Genomic DNA, 17,983 nt, shown 5'->3' on the forward strand with positions numbered 1-17,983 from the left:
AGCTACATCTCCTTCTTCTCCTTCACACATACCTGGTGAGCTAGGACCTGAACTGGTTAGCTGAAAAAGGCATTTGACATCAAGGCAAAGGCTTCATGGAATCAGGCCAAAGACAGCAGGTTGCCCACCCCTGCTACAAATCCAAATTTGAATAACAATTCTGACCAGATGCTGACTTGTGCCAATTTTTGATAAGGGATGGCCCAAAGACTACAGGAAAAAATAAGAGCTGGAGCGTTGGTGTTCTAGGGATCCTTATACACAAAAGCAAGCTCACTATATCTTGCCTGCCTTTCTGTTGTAGAAAGAAAGTGGGAATCTTCACTGACAAGCCAAGGAAGCTGTCAGCTGTCTCAACCTTCTTCCCTTTTAATATCTGGCAGCAGGACAACAGAATTCTATGGACTTGATGCCTGTAGAAAGTCACTACTAGTTAAATTCTTGAGGTTACCCAGAAAACAGAAATGACACAGGAGTACAGGTGTTTGGTTGGGAACCATTGTAATTGAAATAGTATTTTACAAGCGTTTAAGTGCTCTGTAAAGATCAGCTTTAATATTATACGAAAGAACAAATCATCATAAGCTCATTATGGGGGAAAATTACAGGTGAGAGCACACACATTGGGTTGGAGGGACAAGTCAAAAGTCCATAAAAAAACAGGTTTGTGGTATTGCACATCCTTCTACGCTTATTTGGCCATATTTGGGGCAGCTTAAGGAATAGTAGATGTTTTGACTTTCTGACATTTAACATGCATAATCAACACTGGTTTTTGTTTTCCCCATCCCTCCCTTTAAAAAACTTTTAGGAAACTTCAGGGGTAGGGCAGGAGGAAGTGCTGCGTCAATCTCAAGCATTATCAGCCTCACAATACTCAAAAAGTCAGCTACCACTGATGCAAGCAGTATTGTTCTTTTGTATCTCCAAGCTCAGTCGTTTTTCTCTGAAGAGGGAAGCAGCAGCTGCAATATTCAAAGCTAATTATTCTAGTGATTTGCTGGGTTTTCTTCCTGAGAGATATAAAATATAAACTAAGGAGAAAACGAGGAAATGCTTTGTGTATATGTATAAGGAAGGCAGTTAAGATAAAAGGCAATTTGAGAGTGCATCCAAGTTTATGCTTAGGTATTCTTGAAAGAAAAAAATTGCAGTCTTTAACAGTCTTTGCCTTCCGGGATTGTTTTTTCAGTGCAGCAATGGAACGTGGTCATTCGGAGATAGCCTTCATTCCTGGAGCATCTAACAAGATGGCTATTTGTCAGATGGTAAGAGCACAGCAGAATTCACAATCTTCCATCTGAGTGTTGCAGCCAGGTCTTCTCTTTCTGCTTAGGGTTATTGTTTGGGCATGGCAAAATCCCAAGCAGTCTCCTGTGCGCATTTCCACATGGCCCTCATGAGTCGCGTAAACCCCATGTCTTTGGGTTTTTCCAAACCCCTCATAAGCCTCTGCTTCATAATGGCGACAAACTCTTTGTTGCTCAGTTCACCGTTTCCTGATGGAAGAAAATGAATAACAATTAAGATGGTTCTTAAAAAACAAAAACAAAATGGTCCAAAACTTTGAAAAGGCAGCAGCTCATGTCAAAATATTTTAGGGCTCACCCACATTGTCACCGCTGTGGGTAAATGTCACTCTTTAACATTCTTTTAATATACAGATCACTTATGATGCCTAAGCTAAGTCTAGCATAGCCCTGAACCTACTTAAAACCTTTTTGCATTGGAAAAAATGTGGAGGGGGGGATTGTTAAGAGAAAAACAAGGAAATCTGACAGAAATCCCCTTGTGACTTGGAAATTTGCAACGTTTGTCATTTTGGGCAGAACCTATCATGTCCTTCCCCTGTTGTTCTTCATTCACTAGCCACTCATCTAAATTATGTACACTCCAAAAACCCAGTCTGTGGATTTAAAAATTCTCCAGTGTTGTTGTTCACAGTGAGAGGCTAGAGAAGCAGGAGAATGGTTGTGTGTGTGTGTTCGCATATGTGCCTTCAAGTTGCCTGTTGACTTATGGCGGCCCCATGAATTTCATCTTAGGCAAAGAATACTCAGAGATGGTTTTGCCAGATCCTTCCTCTGAAACATACACATATTTTCCTTCAGTCCCCAAATTTCTAGTATTGCAGAGAGTGAGACAATGAAAATTATTCATGCCTAATACTCCTATATTTGTCTTGTTCCCATTGGTAATTCTGCTGGCAACTTTTCTTTGGATGCCTTGACTGTACCTCTAAATGCTCATCTGAGATTTAAACTTAACACAATGCTAGAAATTTGGACACTGAAGGAAATTTCCATTTCTTTTCCCTATAGCTATACCTCTCCACCTTCTCACTATGAACAACAACACAACTGTATAATACTGAAGAATTTAAAAAGCCACAGACTGGTCTTTTTGGAGTATACATCATGAAATGAGTGGCTAGTGAATGAAGGACAATGAGGAGGACATGATAAGATTTTGCCCAAAATGACAAACAGTGATAAAATGACAGGGACAAAAAATATGGGCAGAATTCTTTTTTGGAGTGACAATGTTCTCATTTTGCTCGCTCCCATAGCTACACTCCTGTTATGAGCGGGATCGCCTTAGAAGAGTGAAAGGAGAAAATGCCACTCTCATCCCTGAACCACAATCTAGTAACCCTTATAAATGTAGCCACTGGGAAAGCAAACAAATATATGAGGCACAGTTATTACAAGAAAGTTCAAGGAGCCCCAGGCTCCTTATAAACTACAAAATGCTATGATTTTATGAACTGAGATGCAGTAAAGTTCTCCAATCAAATGAATGCCCTGTATACATTGGAAACAATGCTATTCCACAAAAGTAACTGCAGCAAAATTCTTGAAAAACTACAGCCCACAGCCCCCATCATGGAAAATTAAGCAGATCATGAATGTACTGAAGGTCATGTTAGATTTATTTTCTCCTTCCTCATTTCCAAAATATTTCAAAGTGGATACAGTTTCTGACTGGACTGAGCTCACCCGAAAGTGAACTTGCATCTTCATCTTGACTGTTCATTCCTCCAAGCCTCAGAAGATTGCAAATATAATAAACCATTACTGCACAATTTACAACTAGCAATCCTGTAATTCATACCCAGCCTGATCCTTCTGATAGAAAGACAAGGAAGATTGCTTTTTTCGCAACAGAAAATTGTGTATCAAAAAGTCTATTAAACTAGAGGTTTGATGACCTCATGACAGCAGTTGATACACAGCAGGCATTCAGTGTATCTTTTATTCTAGCACTATACCTGGAAATCTTCATTTTGAAGGCAGGTTCTCATATGTGTATGAGAAGAGTTTAAGGTTTTTTTAAAGACAGTACATTGAGTAAAACAATGATACATTTCTTTTTTTTAAAGCATTTGTTACTTTCCCCAAATTACATTTTCTGCACCGTTATCAGACAAATCCCTTGTTTGTTTTAGATGGTTACTCAGAATACAAGGATTATAGATTCAGCATTGTTTTGCTATTTTAGCCAGAAACAAACTAGGGTCAATTAACAGATTTTGCAGGAAGATTTCTTAATGACACATTTCAGAGCGGCTCCTGGTAAGCAGTTGCAGGATCACAAAACAACCAGAAGTACAGATCAAGTATAGAGTAAAGCATTCTTTCCTTTCCTCTAATGAATCTATCCTACTCACTTTCAGCAGTATTGATCAGTGTAACTTGGTTCCCCCATATCTTGAATGCTGGGACCAAAATGATTAACTACTTATGAGCCCTGATACCAAGACTATCAAGAAAAGTCCCAATCGGCATCCCCAGAGTCTGTGGATTCCCATCAGAAAGAAAATATGAAATCTGCTATTTTATTGTTGGTGCAATTCAGTAGCAAAACAGCCTTCTGTAATGTAGCAAGGTACGTTCTCATATAACCCATGCTAGACAAACATTCCCTCCCCCTGAAATTCTGTTTGAAATTTGTTTGGATTTGGACCATGCAGAACTGGGAAGAAATATAAAAAAGGGAAATGAAGGGAGCAGACTGCCTAAGTGTGGTGAAGAGGGGAAAGGGCTCCTTGAGTTCTTCACCATTCGACAAGTAGTGATGTAAAGGATCTTTGTTTAAACTAAGGAAAGGTTTTGAAGGTGACTCAACTAGGTGCAGGAATACTAAGTACAGGAATGTATAGCAACTCATGTGATTTGTAATCCAAGTTATGCATCCTATAATTCATTTCAATGATGGTCAATGTCTATTCTGCATGTATTCATCTGTCACTTTTATTTTGCCTCCCTATTAATTACAACACTATACTGTACACATCTACCTCTCGAGGTTGGAGAGCACTTTCCCCTCTTCACCACACCACACACTGATTCTCCATGGGATCCCAGAGAACCATAAACCCCATATCATAGCCATGTTTAAATATCTGAATGGGTGCCATATTGAGGACAAATTTCTTTTCTGCTGCTCCAAAAACTAGGATATGGAGCAATGGATTCAAGCTACAGGAAAAGAGATTCTACATCACCATTAGGAAGAACTTCCTGTTCAGCAGTTGAATATGCTTCCTTGGAGTATGATGGAGTCTCCGTCTTTGGAGATTTTTAAACAGAGGCTAGATGGTCATCTGCCGGGAGTGCTTTGATTGAGAGTTCCTGCATGGCAGGGGGTTGGACTGGATGGCCCTTGAGGTCTTTTTATTTTTGGCTTCCTTTCAGTATGAGCTGAAAATAAGACTGGACCCTAAAAATGATGTGAAATTGCCCATTATGCCCCCTCCCTCCAAAGCTTCAGGAGCACTATTAACTATTTTTGGGTGTTGAAAATAATTTTTTGATTAAGTTGAGGGAAGAGGGAGAAAATGGCCTTGCGTGCTGCACTTTGCCCATCTCTAATTGATATGCCCTTTGTTTGCATATTACTGTGAAGTACAAATTTCAATATGCACTTATCATAAAAGCACACATTTCTCTATGCATTTTAGCATAAACTTATATTTATTTTGATATTAAAAAAACAAATGGTGCATTGCAGATGGAATCAGTGGAAAATCAGAATTATAAATGCATTCCAATCCACACATTAATTCAAGAGGTGCAAGTCGCATGAGTGCTTTAATATGTGGAATGAACAAAATATCTGTATGCATTGTAGCACACAGTGAGCATTGTAATAACTATTTTGATATGGTTTTCTTTTTTACACCAAAGGGGGTTACATTAAAACCAAATGTAAAACTTGGAGACATGGGAAATCAGAATGATAAAAGCTTTCCAATTCACACATTAACTGAGGAGGTGCAAATCAGGTGGGTTGCTTCAAAATGTTAAATGAACATAATTCTTAGACTTTCCTTAGGTAAGAAATATAATCATGTATGGATATTACAGGAGAAAGTTTTGAATGAGGGAAGAATTCTTGTCTTGAACAGAGTTGACTAGGTAATGTCTTTCTTTCTTAGATTAATTCAGGCTATGCAGGGGCCCTCCATATTTGCTGAGGTTAGGGACACAAGACCCCTGTGAAAGTGAAAAAAACACAAATAAAAAATCCACTATTTATTACCCTGAGAAAACACTTCTCTAAGCATTTGTAGGTCGTCCAGTGCGACTCTATGATCAACATCTGCCAGAAGTTGTCCACAGAATTGCACTGGAAGGCCTACAAATGCCTAAAAAAGTTTTCCCTCTAGGAATATCTAAGTTCTCCAGGGTGAGTTTTGCAGACATTGCCCATAGAGTTGAGCTGGAGGACTTAGAGATTCCTAGAGAGAACATATTAATCAAATCCACGAATAATCAATTCCAGAAAGGTCAAAGCTGCAAATGTGGAGGGCTGACTGTATTATCTCCTAGTCTTTGTGCCTAACAAGGATGCTGTCTGAGCAGGGCAAGAGCAATATACAAGATTATTTTGAAGGGAGGAAAACCTTTTGACACACAAGGCATATATTCATTTTGCCATCATTTCCTAAACTTGGTCAATGTACAGCCCAACAGAGTTATACTTTATACACTATGATAATGTTTTGGTTCACAGCCCATGAGCATGCAGCCTTTGGGAATGCCTATGAATTTAAAATGTACAAAGTTGTTACTGGGAATTTGAATGAAAGGCAAGTCTCACAATGAAACCTTGGGTTCTTTCTTAAACTGTAATCTTTTCCAGCCTACTGAACCTATGTAAATGTATCCTATGTAAGCTCCTGGCTCTTGGACATGCAAGAATTAACGAGCTGAAAAACAGAGTCTATAGGAGAGATTTCAAGTGTAAAAAAGTGTCACACAACAACAGTGACAGTTTATTTAAATGGAATATGGGAAAGAGAAAATGACTAACCTCTGTAGGAAAGATGTGACTGGCACCAAAGTAATTTAGCTCAAAACACCATACCAAGTGTTAATTTCAATGCTCTCCAAGGATGAAAATTGTTACTTGGTTAAGTTTTACTTGCAGATAATTTAAATGGGGGAAAAGAACTTGAAATACTGATAAGCAGAGGCTAGGTTGCCTTCAAGACAGACAAAATTATGCATCAACTTTGTCATCCAGTGGACTGATCTGGAAACAGGTCTTTGAAATCCCAGTCCAATTTACTATTAATTTTCTAGGCCTGTTTTGTTTCTCCCAGACCTCTTGACAGTGAAAGAAGAGACAATTTGTGCCAACTCTAATCCCAACACATTTTTGCTCATCACACGGTGCTTCGCTTAAGAGGCAGCCTGTCTCTTTCGAATTATTTCTTTGAGGCAAGCATTCCCTTGCTCACTCTCCACACATAAGTCAAGGGAGACATGATGGAAAAGAGGAATTCAAAGGCAATTCAAAGAAGCTCAGCCAGCACTGAGCCCTTCATCAGTGACTTTCAAATAGCTAGAAAGCCCTCTACAGCACCTTATTAAATCTCTACTCTGAACTCTGCTCTCCTTTCAAGGCAGTTTAGCATAATCCATTTATTCTATTTGCATAGGAAAACTAGCTATTGCAGCTTTTGTCATAAGTCACCCATTGGTACATATTTCACAAAGGATGATCCTCATACAATGGTCTTCTCTCTCTTTGTCCAAAGTACCATTATACTAGCACACAAACAAAACAGAATTGAGAAATATCTTCAGAAAATGAACAAGACAAAGCAGAACTTAAGAAGTGCTTTGCTGGATCAATGTAAAAGGGATACATAGTATAACATGGATAGGCAATCATTCCCAGAACCTCATAAGCAGAGCAGGATGGCTATAAATCAACTCATTGGTCTCCAGCTCCTGGTAAGCCATAGCTCAGGAAGGGGGAGAATTTCATGCTGTCTGTCCTCACTTTTTTGGGACTGATATCTAATTTGGAATAATGATTCTTCACACTACATACCTCTATAAATTTTTACATTGTGCTTATTAACAAAACATGATATAAACATATGTATATTAAAGCATGGTAAATATGAATATAAATGTGAACGTTCATGCATTTTTAGAAAACACACATTTGCAGACTGATGGACTGAATGAGCTTTTGAGTGAATATCCATGAAATGAACACAGATTGGATACAGACTCTTTCCTACACCCTTATTTATGATATTCTGCTCTTTAAAATGGAAGTTCCACTGACATGACATTATGCCAAAAAAGCTCAAAATAATAATAATAATAATAATAATAATAATAATAATAATAATAATAATCATCATCATCATCATCATCATCATCATCATCATCATCATCATCATCCCCCAAATTTCATAGCAAATCTCAGAAGCCTAGTTTGTGAATGGACTTCCAGTGCTTTTAGATGCTAATTTTATGGGAGAACTATGTTAGCTGAGTATTAAGTGACTGGCACCATCTTAGTTCTTTTTTCTCTTTCTCAAAACATATATAGATAAATGAAGTTGAATAAAACTATTGGTGCCTCATATGATATTAAAATAAAAGCAGTTTTTGTGCAGCACCAAAACATCAGAGCTGGCAAACTGAACAGACTTCTATTCAAAGTAAATAGAAAATGTTTGCGTTACTGGAGACAGAAATAACTAAATCTTGTTTGGTGACAGATACAAGGACAGGCATGATGTTCTGGGAATATGCATAAAATATCTTTACAGAAATAGGTTTTTGTGTCTGGGAGCATGTTCTGACTCCTTTGCTTCTTTTATGCTGAAGTCACTGACAGACTATGCTTCAAGTTAAGGAAAGGACACATAGCGTCAAGAGGACTAGTAAACAACAGGAATGGAGACAGAAGCAAAAGGAGAAACAGGGATCCAAGAAGAAGTGAGGGCACAAACATTACAGGAAAGAAAGGAAACAACAGGCCTTAGGAAAGAAAGGGAGAAAGCTCACAGTAAAGACAGGGAAAGGAAAGTTTCATGAGACGTGAAGACATGAATGAAGAAGTGAAACAAGGAATTTGAGGGTGTATAAACACCATACAGTTATAGCTACATGATCCCATTTTAACCGCCATGACTGTCTTCTGAAATCCTGGAACTTGTAGTTTGGCGAGGTGCTGAACTACAACACCCAAACGACAGCACTTGAGTTATCTGGCAAAGAATTCTAAATACCTCACACAACTACCAATCATAAGGTTCTATAATAATGGAACCACAACAGTTAAAGCAATACAAAACTGCTACGATTATGTAGAGTGAATGTATCACTTGAAGGCAAGCTACCCTGTTTACAAGTGACTTGAGATCTCTCATCTGCTTTTAAATGACTCTGCAGCTAGGAATGAAAGCAACTGCTGCTCTATTGATGCACATTTTCAAAAAATCCATCCAGTTATTATTTTAAGATCTCTCACTTTTCAAAAAACAAGGTTATTGCTTTCAGCAATGAGGGTATTATTTGTCAGTGGATAAGCCAGAATGATTTGCCAGACTCTGGTCTACAGAATGAACACTCCAACATCACTTTAATGGCACACAAAATTTACTCCAGAATTTTGAAGTAATTGTGCCATGGCCTCTGACCCTCCATAGTGAAAAAGAGCTATATCTGCATTTAGAAGACTTGCAAGAGATGCTATGAATAATGATTACACAGTTTATATGCACTGTGACAGGATGTCACTACGCATTTTTTACTTAGGTGCTAATGCTTGGACAGAAGATAAGTGTTGATCCTTCCATCAAGCTTGTGGAAACAATGGGCCTTTTCTGACATAATGCATAAAGCAATAGGGTTTCTACATGAGGTTCCCCCCCCACTCTTGACAATCATTAGGATTCATCTAGGGCTCAAAACCACAGCTGAAGATATTTGGCAGATGTTCACAAATATTTATGATCCTGAAGAAGCCAATATAGGCTAAGTGGAGTTTTTTTTTTTGACAGACACATTATATGGAGGTGGTAAAAGAAAAACTTGAAAAATTGATTTGTTTTAGTCCTCTCTTTCTCAAAACAAATTACAGAGGTTTCATAAGTGGTCCAATATATATCAAAAGATTCAAGAATAATATTCTTGACTTGATATTCTTTTAGTAATTGTGTCACTTCAGTATCTGAAGTAGAAAATAGCACAGTAGAAAATTATCCCCAAGAACGTAAATTAAGCATTACTAAGCCAGATATCTGATGGCCTAAAGCAGCATTAGAGACTAATCAGAAAGGAGGTGGAGGACCTATTTCAAAGCATTAAAGGAACAGAAAATATCACCATTAAACTGACAGGAACTAAGACAGACCAGCATTTGCTAGGATTGTTTCACAGGTGGCATGATTCTTACATGGAAATTATCCCTATGATGGGATGCCTGTGTGGAAAAATGCACTGAAACCAACAGGTAAAGACATGAAAACTCCAGCAGTTCAAGAAAAGTCACAATATTAGAAGAGAAATATGCAATTAGTTGTATCTAATTATTCAACTAATCTCTGCCTCTATTTTAATGCAATTAAACACACCCACAGGAGAATAAAAATATTGACAAATGGTGCAAGTGCAGACTCTACTAAACTCAGCATCATTTGAATACAACAGCAGGAGCACAGAGAAGAGAGTTCATGAGGTTACCAACTCACCATTAAGTACCCTTGGGAATAGATTCAGAGATTGCAAGTCTAGGGTTGCAGTCTCCATAATGTGTTTCTTCGACATGAGTGAGAAATTATAGCAATATAAAAGGTAAGGTGAGTACAAGAAGGAACCAAGACGAAGTACAAAAAAGCACCAAGTTAAAGCAATATAAAACTGCTATAATTGTGTAGTGTGGCTGAATCCCTTGAAGGCAGGCTGCCATGTTTACAAGCCCCTTGAAGTCTCTAATCTTTTAAATGACTTTGCAGCTAGGAATGAAAGCAACTGCTGCTCTATTGATGTACATTTTCAAAATATTCACCCAGTTATTCTTTTTGGATCTGCTATTACTTTTCAAAAACCCAGGTTATTCATTTCAGCAATGAGGGTATTCTTTGTCAACAAATAATTTTTCTCTCTCAACAATAGGGTAAGGGGGGAAAAAAGGGAAAGCTCTTTATTGTCCAGGGTGACCAGATGTCCTCCTGGAATATTGGAAAATTGGATCAGCAGTTGTAATGTCTCCCCTAAGTGACATTCCTAGAGCATCAAAGGTCAGACCAAATGACTAGTCTGATACAAGGGGTACACTACTTTCAAGAGATGGGAGATATGAAGAACACCTTTATTTTGAATGCTTACTATGCAGAGCACTGATTGTCACTGAAATGGTTAATTTATTATCTTTTCTAAACAAGAGCCACATACACCCCAGTATATTGAAAATTCTGGGCTAAATCTCAACATTATGCAAGGAACTTCTGTCCACCACAAACATCTCTGAAGGGGCTTCCAAACTCCTGCAGCAAATTTGAGGGTGGGGAAGGTTGCACAAGGAATTTTGGCGTTGCTGTGAATTTGATACTAATTATTATACTTAATAACATTAATGTCACAGTTTTCTTCTAGAGAGGTCTAAATGACATAGGTGGTTTTTATCTGCTCAATGTAATCTTCACACAACCACCCTGTGAAATGGATTAGGATGAGGGATAGGCATTGCCCAAAGCCATTCAGTGAACTTTGTGGATACATGAGAAATTGAATCTGGCTCTCTGATCCAAGACACACTAACGACTACAACATGAAAATGGACAGTGCTCACCATCACAGTCAAAAAGAGCGAACACCACATCACAGACATGGTCTGACAGCTCCACTTTTGCCACGGTCTTGGCTACCTGCTGCATAGTATCTGAAAGAAAAGGAAGAACACACTGTAAATCAAATAATGATCCAACAGAGGAGATTAAAGGACCAACATTGATCATACTCATACTACCCCTAGTCATAAACACAACAGCAGCAGGAATTCTGTTCCCCAAGTCACTCATCTCCACCCCTTTTTTCTTGAAGTGACAAGTACTTTTCATACTAAATGCACTTGGTAGTTGGAAGGGTAAAAGGTGCTGAAACCAGCATGTAATTTCTCATCTAACGGCACTGCTGAAGCCAATCATACCACATGTAGCCTGTCGTTCTGCTGATGGGCATTTCATTACAGTCCATTTGACATGGCAGTGGAGAAATGGGGAGAAAGATGGGTGGGTCTGGCAAAAGCAATGTTATTTCAGAAAGCTTCAGAATCTCAGAAATATGCAGGCAAAAGACTGCATCTGGTATGTTTAACAGGGGACAGACAGACTGGACCTACAAGGACCAAGCTTGTCAGGAAACTCTCCTATGAATGAGAAAAAAAAAAAAAGGGGGGGGGAAATAGAGCTTATATACTACATGTTGCCTTTTAGGACTAGAACTCCCAGACTCCCCTGGTCAGTATGGCCAATACCTTGTCAAAGCTCTGATCTGTACTGTTTAAGCAACTCCAATCTGCTTGAATTGATTTTGCTCAATGGACTGTGGCCTTTGTTGACATACATATATCCTAGAGTATGACCCTAAATAACTTTCAGTATGTGCTTCCCACAGACAAACCCAAACATTTTAGTCCAAAGGGGAAAAAGCTGTATGCCAAAGATGGTAATAAATCAACTCTATTGAGTTTTTATGCACAATAAATATTATTATGTATAAACGCAAATCTGCACTCCACCCTTTACTTCCTTCCCTTGACTGAGAGAATTTCACCCCAAACACCAAAGATGTAATGATGGAAATGAGAAATTATAATCAAAACTCATTCCATTCTTACTGGACCCCACAAAGAAAGAAGAGAAGTAATCCCTAAAGCAATGAGTGCAAGCAATGAAGAGTCTTTATAATCATTTTTGCAATTTCAAGGATTAGTTGTAAGTGGAAATTTAAAATGTCCAAAGACGGCTAAGTACTTTCATAAACAAATTTGCCTGGGATAATTGTAGTGTAATAAATAGAATATGTTTAATGTCAAACAGGAAGATCCATTCAAGATTTCATAAGTGTTTTTTTCTTCATGAAAGGGATCCATAAAACAAAAATCGCTATTCCTTAGAGAATAAATGAAAGATGACCATCTCCTTTCTTCAACTATTTATCATCTATATTGTTTCAAATCCACACATAGTGTATGTACTCATGTATAAGTCCAGAGGTTTTAGTCAAACCACTGACTTCAAAAAACTGAGACAATTTATCCATGGGTCAATTAAGTACTGTACTTTTGTGTGCGTGTGTGTGTGCAAGTACAGTGCGCCCGAATGAATGGGGCACGTGCCCATGGCGCATGCACGCTGCCGCAGTGGGCACAAATCCCATTCAAGTGAATGGGCTCGAGCATACGCAGTATTTGGCTTACGTGAGGGGGTCCGGAACGGATCGCATGCATAAGCCAAGGGCACACTGTACTGTACTTTAACTCTTATTAAAAAAGGAACCATCCCCTGGGGAAAAGGATGAGTATAATCTACCCTGGAATCAATGACCTGACCCCATAGCTTTCTCATCCATCCAGCGTTTAGGGTGAGCACAGTTATCCCTGCTGGAATTCTGCAAGTTCTTTGGCATTGTTTTCCTTTGCTTCATTCCCGCAAGTTACTTTTCAATAGTGACGTATCTTGACGTAATTATCACTTTGTGTTTTAATATTATGATTACTGTATTTTAGTTTTATCTGTTGTTCTTTTTAAAAAATGTTTTCATGTTTTAAACCACTTTAAGAGTCCCAGTCCTGGGAGAAAGACAGATAAAACTTAAGAAGATATATCTAGAAGCAGAAGCTTCTAATCTCTTCTTCTTGCATACAAAGAGTGAAAGGGAAGAAGGGGGCATGTATGAACTCCAAACTTGCTGCTGCTTATTCTGGATCAATGAATAAAGCATTTGAAGAATTATATGAATGTGGTCATGGTCTCTTCAGACAGAATTCCAAAGGTAAACAATAACTGGTAGTCTTGCTTGTATCCCAAGCAAGACTACCAATTCTCACACAGCAAAATATCTTTTCAAAGAATTGTAACTAGCCAATTGCTGTTATGAAGAGCAAGGAAACCACAATGAAAGATTAATTATATAACACTGATAAAACAACAACAGAACTACTGTTATACAATTGCTTCAAAAATGCCTATTCAGGAACTTTTATACTTTATGTTTTCCTTTTGCTTTCTTATAATTGTCCTCATTCATTTGTCCTCCAACCCACACCTGCACGAAAGAAGGACACTAGGCCAGCACACATAGTTGTTCTTCAACAGATTACATCCCAATGAAAGGCAAAGCCTTGCAGAGGCAGCAATGACCTAATCCCTTTGATTTCTCCTTATTCAGTCATGCAAAGCAGGCCAATGTCTTTCAGCTTAATGACCTGAAGAATGGTTCCCTTGGTTGGAAAGGAAAAGAGGTAACTTGCTTTTCAATGTAATGGAAACCTCTGATCTGTCAAAAGCATTTAAAAGTGCAGACACTGGAAAAGCACAAATCCCCATGGCTGCATTGGTGGTTTTTATCCTCACTTCTGTTTTCAGAGTAGATGAGAAACTCATTCATGCTTCTGCTATACATCATTCATCTGTGTTTATACTTTGAGCCTTATAGAAATTCTGTCTCTGAAATCTAATGAACCCATTGGTGAGATATATGTCAACACAGTCATAGAAGATTTATTTATCTATCACATTTTCACAATGCATTGTACTCAAAGCAGTACACCAAGTGGTTCACAGTCAGGTAGCTTATATACAACTATAGCTCCACAATGAATTGATCATAGATCCAGGTGACTTCAGCATACAGAAAGAGCCTGCTTCTCAATGTAACAGTCCTTTTAGACTGCATGCCTTGAATTGCACCCTCACCCCTGTCTCCAGCATTGCAGAAGAAACACGGAGTCCTTTTGACAGATGTGAAAACACACAGTGAAGTAGCTAGGTAGTTCACCACCTGCTCTGCTTGTAGAGGAACTCGGGTTCAGATCCTGGCATTTTCACTTATTAAAAGGACCAGGTGATAGGAAGGACTTCTGCCTGAGGCTCTGGAAAGCAGCTGTGAATTAATACTGGGCTTTATGGACAATTAGCGTGACCTGGTATAAATGGTTGCTTATGTTTTTCTTCTCCAGCTCAGACTGTACCTCATTATAGTTATAGTGAAAAACATCTGGGGAGGCTGCAGGTTGCTTGCTTTTTGTTGTTGTTGTGTTCTTTCAAATTACTTCTGACTTATGGGGACCCAAAGGCAAACCTATCACACAGTTTTTGGGGGCTGAGAGTGTGTGACTTGCCCAAGGTCACTCAGTGGGTTTCCATGGCTGAGCAGCAAATCCAACTCTGATCTCCAGAGTCGTAGTACAGGGCTCAAACACTACACCATACTGGCTCTCTGCTTACCTTTATTGTTGCTGAATTCCCCTGACACACTCATGATTTAGCTTCACTTACTATACTTTGATCCATTTGTTTTTAACCTTCAGGACAATACTGTATAATTCTACTGCTTTTCCTCAAATCTAGCCAAAGCACTTTCTGTATGAACTGATGCATTTATGAATGCTTGCAAGTAGGCAGTGTGTGTCAAAATTTACTCTAGTGGTATGGGAGCAGTTACAGTTAATTCCCAAGCAATTTCTGCATAAAATCTGGCTCGATTGGGCTAAACAATTCTGAATCAGTTTTTTGCCAAGTGAACAGCAGGGGAACCTCATTATGTGTAACCAAAGCACACATGGAGCAACATGGTAAATTATGCGGCATCACTCAAGGTTTCAAGGGGAAAACAAGTATAGATACATTGCGGGGAAATTGCCATGGCCACTTACAGCTTGCCAGTGCTTTAAGCAATTAAAAATTATTAAGCATGCATATGATGTATCTCAAAACACGCCTTTCATCCCAAAGGTCCCTGGGCATAAATTGCAAATTACACTGGGGTAAATGCAAGGCATTTGACTTGATAATGAACTGTAATTCACGCTAATGGATGCTCTGGATGAAGGCAATCAGTCCTACAAAAAGGGCTCAGTGAAGGCCTTTTGTGAACTGTCCTATTTGAACATGCCTCAGACACCCATGAAACATAATTAAATTAGAGCAGCCTAGTCTCTCTTTTTCTCTCCCCACCCGTTAACTTTTATCAGGTAGTCAGAGCCAATTAATCCAAACGTTCTTGCATTTATCTCCACACTATACTGAGCATTAGTCAGGGCTCACATTCCTATTTACCTTGATAAGGACATGCCCAACAACCAGAGACAAAAGAGAGGAAGTGTTGATGTTCTGTGTGCTCTGATCTCCTTCCAAAGTGCCTCTAGAGTACATGAGCAAAAACAGTCTGTTGCTGTCCTGATGCCTAATGAATCTTGTGCCCAAGCTGACACAAAACAGATGGGACAAGCACACCTCTGCATAATATTGTTGATGATCCTCTGTTCACTGCTAATCACTTGGCACAAACTTGTTACCACCCTCTTGGGATGGCTTTCATACCTTGAATTTTGCAAGTATCTGCTATAGCATCTAATGGTATTCAGGACAAGAATTACTGATCATTTGGATGGGAGACCACGTGCTGTGGACCATATTTGTTTTTTCCTTAGTATGTTTATAAAATTACATTAAATTACAATTCGAACTGTCAACTATTTACAGATTTCTTTAAATAGATCTTCCTACCCTTTTATTAAATAAATGAGTATTATTATTACCCTCTGTATACTGGTTCTACTTGATTCTTCCTGACTTTCACTTCATTATTATTTCATGATCCTCTGCTGTTAAACAAGTTTCATCTTTCCACACTTAGTTTCCTATTCTTTATACTGTAATTTCAAATCACTGTCAATCTTTATCTTTATACTTTGAAATCATTATACACTTTTTATTCTTCAAAGCCCTTTGAATATACATTTCCCCAGTTCTGATTCAAATAATCTATTAAAGGTTTCCAGTCCTATATGAAACTTGCCAGGTAATCCTTCTCTGATCAGACAGGTCAGCTTGTCCATTTTAGCCAAGCTGTACATCTTAAGAAGCCTATCTTAAGTATTGTAGTCTCATTCCACTTTTGTGCATAGCTGAGTCTGGCTACCATTACCAAATAAGACTATCTTTCAGAGGACAAACTGGCAAAGACACCTCTGAGTACTCCTTGTCTAAGAAAATCCTATGCAATTCATGGGATTGCCATAAGCCAATGTGCAACTGGAAGCCACATGAATACACACACAACACACTACCAAAATAACCTACACCAGAGTTTGAAAAGATTACTTAAAAAAACAAACAAAACAGAATCCCTCAGATAGTATGGCCATAGTGGTTGGGGAATTCTGGAAGCTGTAGTCCAAGAATGTAACCTTCCCACTTGTTGTATGCCGTCAAGTCATTTCCAATTTATGGTGACTCCAAGGAAAATCCATCATGAGGCTTTCCTAGCAAGATTTGTTCAGGGGGGGTTTGCCTGTGCCCTCTTCTGAGACTAAGAGAGTGTGACTTGCCCAAAATTACCCAGTGGGTTTCCTATGTTAAGCTATGGACCCCTGATGTCCAAAGTTGTAGTCCAACGTTCAAACCAATGCACCATGCTGGCTGTCTTCACCACTGTAAATTAAAAGGTTTGTGACCTATCCTATTTGGCACCATAGGCATGATCTATATACCTATGCAGTGAAGTGATGAAATTCACTATGCTTCATGAGCTGCATGAATTTTTACCAAAATTCACAGTCCCTTTTCCTGTCTGCCTACTACATATATACTAATCAACTTGCAGCCTACAGCAAGGAAAAATTACAATGGAAAGAATCATGCTATTTCTTATACAATTATGCAATTGTCTTTTAAGAATCCAATTGCCTTTTATGCTCCCAGTATGTAAAGAAATATGTATATTTGAACACTGAAGTCAGTAGGTCTGAAAATGTTCTGCAGTCACAGTAATCCTGCAAATCTTACACGGTTGGCCCTCCACACTTGCAGTTTTGACTTTTGTGGATTTGATTATTTGCGGTTTTGATTAATATATTCTCTCTAGGAATCTCTAAGTCCTCCAGCACAATTTAGCTGGATGTTGACCACAGAGTTGTGTTGGAGAATCTAGAAGTTCTTAGAGAAAACATTTCTCTAGGCATTTGTTGTTCCTCAAGCATGATTCTATGATCAACTTCTGGAAGATGTTGACCATAGAGTTCCACTGGAGGGCCTGGAGATTCTTAGAGAGGTGTTCTCTTAGGTAAAAAGAATAGTGTTTTGTTTTGTATTTGTGGTTTTTCCACATTCATGGGGGTCCTTCACCCCTAACCCCAGCAAATGTGGAGGGACCACTGTTCTTGCTTTGCTGTAAATAAACCAAAGTTACAAACCATTAGTATAGCACTTAGCAAGGAGTACAGTGTACTCCCTGATTGTTAATGCATCTGAAGACAAGCCCCAGTTGGGCTCACCTGGAATGGTAGCTTCAGCCTGAATGCCTGGAAGAAAGCTCATTAGTGTAGGTTGGTTGGAAACATGTTAGTTTTCAATTAATTATAAAAGTCATCTTGTGAACAAAAGCTTAATAGCTTTTTCTGGAGGCAGACCAACAAGTGCGCTCAGAAAATATAGTGACCC

At 38.6% G+C, this 17,983-nt stretch overlaps 1 protein-coding gene across 4 annotated transcripts in view; it reads right to left on the reverse strand.

The window, feature by feature from the left end:
* Positions 1-533: 533 nt before the first annotated feature.
* MICU1 (mitochondrial calcium uptake 1) overlaps positions 534-17,983 on the reverse strand; it is a 170,597-nt gene continuing 153,147 nt past the window's right edge. For all 4 annotated transcript variants that reach the window (XM_042457029.1, XM_042457030.1, XM_042457028.1 and 1 more), the window contains 2 exons: positions 11,110-11,199; positions 534-1,499 (listed from right to left, as the gene is read on the reverse strand). In XM_042457029.1, the coding sequence (XP_042312963.1) occupies positions 1,339-1,499; positions 11,110-11,199 (251 nt within the window). In that variant the 3' untranslated portion in view covers positions 534-1,338. The remainder of the gene's footprint in view (positions 1,500-11,109; positions 11,200-17,983) is intronic.

This window comes from Sceloporus undulatus, chromosome 3, assembly GCF_019175285.1.
Source record: "Sceloporus undulatus isolate JIND9_A2432 ecotype Alabama chromosome 3, SceUnd_v1.1, whole genome shotgun sequence".
NCBI lineage: Eukaryota > Metazoa > Chordata > Lepidosauria > Squamata > Phrynosomatidae > Sceloporus > Sceloporus undulatus.